Genomic DNA, 5,703 nt, shown 5'->3' on the forward strand with positions numbered 1-5,703 from the left:
AGACCCGCTCTGTGTGGCTCCTTCTCTCTTCTGGGGTGTAGCGCTCACGCCTCCTTTGAGATGTGACGTTGGTTTAAATGCAGCCGGCAGGACGCAGCGGTAGTCGTGACCTCTGCACTGTCCACGGCCGAGGGGGCTCTCCTGCCGGTTTCCATTGGCGCCCAGGGTGCCAGGAGTAGGTGTACCCTTGCTCTGCAGCCGGGATGGTGGTGTCCAGGTGTTCGGCCGAGCCACTGGGGGAGGTGTCCATGTCTGCCCCATGAAAACTGCAGGGAGAGCTGCGCCGTGGTCACGCCCTGTCGGGGGCCGCTCTCTCCTCTCCTCTGCAGGAAGCTGCTCCCCAGCTTGAAAACCAAGAAGCCACGGGAACTGGTGCTGGTGATCGGGACGGGCATTAGCGCTGCCGTGGCGCCGCAGGTCCCCGCCTTGAAGTCCTGGAAGGGGCTGATCCAGGCCTTACTGGACGCTGCCATCGATTTTGACCTTCTGGAAGATGAGGAGAGCAAGAAGTTTCAGAAGTGTCTCCACGAAGACAAGAACCTCATCCACGTGGCCCACGACCTCATCCAGAAGCTGTCCCCCGTGAGTCCTTGCCGGCACCCCGTGTGTGAGCGGAGGCGGGGCTGCCCCTTCCGTTCACGTTGCCTACACTGCCTGCTTGAAGCCGTGCTCTCGGGCATCCAGGCCTTCCGGGGACCTTGGGAAGGTTGCGGATGACTCTGCTGTTCTTGTGATGGGACAAACCCGTTCTTAATTAATTCGTGTATCTTTTTATACTTTTTTTTTTCATTCAAAATATTTCTAAGGAATTTTGTTGTATTCAACTGAGTTGGCTAAAGGGCACCCTTGACTTGCTCTGCCTTATAAGTTTAAAAATCAGGATTTACAGGGCCAGCAGTTGGCATGGAGAGTCCGCATGGCCAACTGTGGTTCGAGTCCTGGACCCGGTGGCTGGCTTTCTCATGTTCTTTCTCTCTCTTTCTTTCTGGTGTGTGCCTGTGCCCTGTAGCAAATTAAAATAAGGGCGACAACAACAATAATGATAATAAAATGAATTCTTTGAAGAGAAAGAAAAGCCAGCCTCCCGCCTGAGGTCGGTTTTACACTGCCTCCCCAGTCTCTGAAGGAAAGCCAGTTATAAGAAAAATCGAGGGACTTGGGGCCAGCTGGCGGCATGTCAGGTGAAGTGGCTGGATCCCGTCTGACCGCACAGTTCCAGTCCTGGGCCTGGGGCTAGAAAACCTGCCGGGTGTGTGTGCACGTATGCCCCAAAACCTGAGAGCGGAGAAGGGATCACAGCCTGGCCACCTCCCACCCCCCACCCATTCCAGCGTGGCCGTCCCCCTGTGAGGGTGACGCCCGCCCTCCCCATCTCCATCCCTTGGTGAGCACATGTGACCCACAGCAAAACTTTTTAAGTAAAACATAGGGACTGATTGAAACGATGAGTGCTTGGCATTTCCAGTGGGCAGTGACTCTGGTAACCTTCGTTACGTACCAGGTGTCCCCACAGGAGACCAGCTCTGGCGGCCACATCGTGCTCAGTCCAGACGGCTGGGGCCAAAGCAAGATGCTGAGCCCCACTCGGCTGTCACGTGCCTGTCCTCGCACTCGCGCGGGGGGGCTAGAGGGAAGGCCCACTTCTTCCCGAGTGGCCGCTGCGCCCTCTCCCCAGCTCTCCTCTCCCCCGTGAAGCCGTCGGAGGGCGCGCCCGTCTGCTCAGTGCCATGCGGGCGAGGCCTGGTCTCAGCCCGCAGAGCGTGTCCTGGCTCACCTGGCTCCTGCAGCGTGCCCGTCGACGTGTGCCACTGCTGTGAGGACGGGGCCCCGGGGGCTCACGCTCCCCTCCCTCTCCTCCCCAGCGTACCAGCAATGTGCGCTCCACCTTCTTCAAGGACTGTTTGTATGAAGTGTTCGACGACTTGGGGTCAAAGATGGAAGATTCTGGAAAGCAGCTGCTTCAGTCAGTCCTTCACCTGATGGAGGACGGGGCCCTGGTGCTGACCACGAACTTCGACAACCTCTTGGAGCTGTATGCAGCCCACCAGGGAAAGCAGCTCGAGTCGCTGGACCTCACCGATGAGAAGAAGGTGAGCCGGGGCGGGCTCCTACCCGGGCGCGTGGCAGGAGCTGTCGGCGGTGCGGTGTTGGCGTCCGTGCAGAGGGAAGGCAGGTCTGCGGGGTCTTTGTTGAGGGGTACAGTCAGTACCCGTACAGGGAACTGCAGTCCTGTGACTTCAGTTTCACCCAGCTTGAAAATTCACGGGGTGGCCGGCGGTGTGGCAGTTAAGGGTACTGACTCCCACATGGCTGACCACCGTTCAAGTCCCAGGCCCCTGGTGGCTTGCCTTCTCACTGCTTCCCTTCTCTCTCTCTCCCTCTGTCCCTCTCTGGTCAAATTAAAATAAATGAAATAAAAATATAGCTAAATAAAATAATTGTTAGGAAAAAGCCTATTTTTAAAAAAATAATTATTTATTTTACTTTATTTTATTTATTCATTCATTTATTTTTTAGTTTGACCAGAGAGAGACAGAGGGTGAGAGTGAGAGAGTGAGGAAGTAAGAAAGCCAGCCGCCAGATTCAGGACTTGAACCCTGGTCGGCCATGGGGCAGTGTGCCCCACCTTAAGCACCACGCCACCTGCTAGTCCCCTAGAAAAAAACAAGTAAGAAGTGTCTGAGCTCTGGCACCTGGCGGTGGCTGGTACCATGAGATTCGGTGTCCCCTGAGGGCATGCCGCTCCTGGCCTCTACGGGATACACCCAGCAACTGCTCTGTAGCGACCGCGAGAGCAGAACAGCGGCTGGACCCGCCTCAGCACAGCCCTGAAATCCGAGCCCTGAGCCATGACACCGAATCACACGTGTGGGACTGTGCCACCCAGAGAGCGGGGTCGTCCCGTGGTCAGAGCAGCGGGGCTGGGGTAGGGCTGCACTCCAGACTCGGTGCAGCCGGCCAGCTGGGCCCTGAATCTCTAGCTCAAGATGCTGTACTTGGCAGCCGGTTCCCAAAGCAACAAGAGAGACAAACTTGCTGACCCGTGCCACGCTTCTGCTCGCGCCGTGCTGGTTAGCGTCCTGCTGGCCGACGCGAGCCCTGGCGCCGGGGTCACCTCCGCAGGGAGGCCTGCTTTCTCCGTTTGTCCGTGGAAGTCAGCTTACGCCATGCCGCCTGTGGAAGGGCCCCTTTGATTTAACAACTTCAGACAAAGAAACTCTCATTGCTGGTTCTGCTTTCAAAGAGAGATGCGCAGGCTTGCCGTGGTCCCGACGGTCGTGGTGGGACCCGTCCTGGGGCCCTGCGTGGCTGGGAGTGGGCGAGTGCCTGCCGCCTGTAGAGCGTGTGCCATGCAGGTCCTGGAGTGGGCTCAGGAGAAGCGGAAGCTGAGTGTGCTGCACATCCACGGGGTCTACACCAACCCAAGTGGCATCGTCCTGCACCCGGCCGGGTACCAGAATGTCCTCCGGAACACCGAAGTCATGGTGAGTGGGTGGCCTGCCGCGTGGGGGCCCGCTCTCGGTGGCCGCGGGTCTTCCAGGGCTTGTTTTCCTGACCTCCGTCAGGACCCAGAAGGTCAGTCCTGGTCGTGTCCCAGCTCATGGGTGTGCCGGCCTGGGAGAGGCAGAGCTGCCCTTCGGGTGTCAGCCCAGTGGCGAGGGCCGTCAGCATGTGGCACTGCGTCACTTCATTGTCACAGACAGGGCTCGCAGTAGGGCCCTCTCTCATGCTGTGTGTCGATTACCCTGTCTGTGCCAGAGGTACGGGATGCAGCTTTTCCCACACCAGCCACTGCCAGCACACAGCCTGCAGACGCCCTGCAGGGACGGGCAGCTTGAGCTGACCGCTCCCTCACCTTCCTGCCCAGTGGGCGGCTGCGGAGCTCAGCCCCGGCGCTCAGATGTAGTTTTCTTGGTGAAAAAGATTGTTGACCTTTTAGGGTGCAAGTTTGGGCTCATTTTCACATGCATCTGACAGGAGAGGCACTCCCTGGCCGGTGACAGCGCCAGGTCACTGGTCCCCACCCCCAGTGTGTGGGGGCTGTCTTCAGGACAGGGTCACGAGTGGCAGCAGCTGCGGAGGCTGTGGCGGGAGGGAGCAGGGACACGGGCATTCCCGAGGTTGCTGGGCTTTGCATCTGCTCGCTCGTGGGCCTCTGCTGTGCCTGCGCCGCATGAGGCCGAGGGGCCCCTTGGCAGAATCACCCCCATTTCCAGCGTGTGTACACACGTGGAGACTCACATGCATGTCGGTGGTCTGAGCAGAAACCTGGAGATGGGATGCATTTCTGTGGTGATCGGTTCATGGTTCAGTTTATCAGGAAGAAGGAGTAATAATACATGTTGAGGGCCTGCTCATCACCTAGTGTTCTCTGGGCACATAAACCTATAAAAATAAACGGAAGGTCGGGGCTGGAGCCATTGTCTTGAAACCCTGGCCAACTGGGGAGGCTTAAGACCCCTCGGCCCCCCTCAGGTTGCCGCCTCGGGAGATCAGAGCCCGAGATGTGGCTGTGTGTCCCGTGTCGTTAACGAACGTCGTTTCTTTTCCATCAAGAGGGAGATCCAGAAACTCTACGAAAACAAGTCGTTCCTGTTCCTGGGCTGCGGCTGGACCGTGGACGACACCACGTTCCAGGCCCTCTTTCTGGAGGCCGTCAAGCATAAATCTGACCTGGAGCATTTCATGCTGGTTCGCAGAGGGGACGCAGATGAGTTCAAGAAGCTTCGAGAAAACATGCTGGACAAGGGGATTAAGGTCATCTCCTATGGAAATGACTATGCTGACCTTCCGGAGTATTTCAAGCGGCTGACCTGTGAGATCTCCACCAGGGGCCGATCAGGTGCGACCGGGTGCCCGAGGCTGCTGGTACTGCTGTAGTGCCAGGATGAGGGGCTGCCTGGCCAGATTGCAGGGGCTCTGGAAATGCCGACGTGACCAGCTCAGCACGGGCAGGGCCACAGTGGAGCGTCACGTTCTGTGCAGAGTCCCTGCTTCACGGCCTGGGCCCTCCACCGTGCACACGTGTCCACAGTTCCAGCCAGCTGAAACCAGTGGGCCGTGCCATCAGGATCCCATTGGGGTTCTGGTTCTCTATCTCATTCTCTCTCTCAGGGGAGAAATAAGGATTAGCAGCTCCCAGAATAGCAGGAGGTAGGGAAACACGTAGTACCTGTGTCTGCAGTCTGGCTTTCCATTTGTTTCCCCTGGCCAGCCATGGTCTGAAAACATCACACGGGGGACCAGCAGTTAGCATAATGGCTATGTCGCTGGACTCCCGTGTAGTCGACCGCAGTTCACATCCAGGACTTGGTGGCTTAAAAATCACACCGGGCGCATGTGCATGCGTGCCCAAGTTCCCGAGAGGAGAATGGAGGAGAAGGGATTGTGGCGTGGCCATCCCCCCTGGGGGGTGATTTCTCACTTTCTGTCTCTCTGTCTGTCTCTCTCTCTGTCTGTCTGGTGAGCATACACGCCCTATAGTAAAAACCTCTCCAAAAAAAACCCCCAAAAAACGGTCACACGGGAGGTTTTGGAAACTCCAGAACTTGGAGTTGTTGCAGTTGCACATCATTCTAGCAGTGGGTAAGGTCGGTTTTGCTGCATGTCTGTTCAGCACACATCACCTGCCTGGCCATGACGGGGCAGCCGCCCAGGTTAGCCGCAGTTACCACCTACCACCTGCCTGGCCGCGACCGCACA

At 57.7% G+C, this 5,703-nt stretch overlaps 1 protein-coding gene across 5 annotated transcripts in view; it reads left to right on the forward strand.

Moving 5' to 3' along the window:
- SIRAL1 (SIR2 antiphage like 1) overlaps nucleotides 1–5,703 on the forward strand; it is a 21,829-nt gene that overhangs the window by 13,237 nt on the left and 2,889 nt on the right. For 3 of the 5 annotated variants that reach the window (XM_027772628.1, XM_027772629.1, XM_027772631.1), the window contains exons 3-7: nucleotides 330–582; nucleotides 1,863–2,090; nucleotides 3,357–3,485; nucleotides 4,558–4,843; nucleotides 5,618–5,688. In XM_027772628.1, the coding sequence (XP_027628429.1) occupies nucleotides 330–582; nucleotides 1,863–2,090; nucleotides 3,357–3,485; nucleotides 4,558–4,843; nucleotides 5,618–5,688 (967 nt within the window). The remainder of the gene's footprint in view (nucleotides 1–329; nucleotides 583–1,862; nucleotides 2,091–3,356; nucleotides 3,486–4,557; nucleotides 4,844–5,617; nucleotides 5,689–5,703) is intronic. The other 2 variants (XM_006140617.3, XM_006140614.3) reach the window with 1 other exon arrangement.

This window comes from Tupaia chinensis, unplaced genomic scaffold, assembly GCF_000334495.1.
Source record: "Tupaia chinensis unplaced genomic scaffold, TupChi_1.0 Scaffold000037_4, whole genome shotgun sequence".
NCBI classification, from domain to species: Eukaryota; Metazoa; Chordata; class Mammalia; order Scandentia; family Tupaiidae; genus Tupaia; species Tupaia belangeri.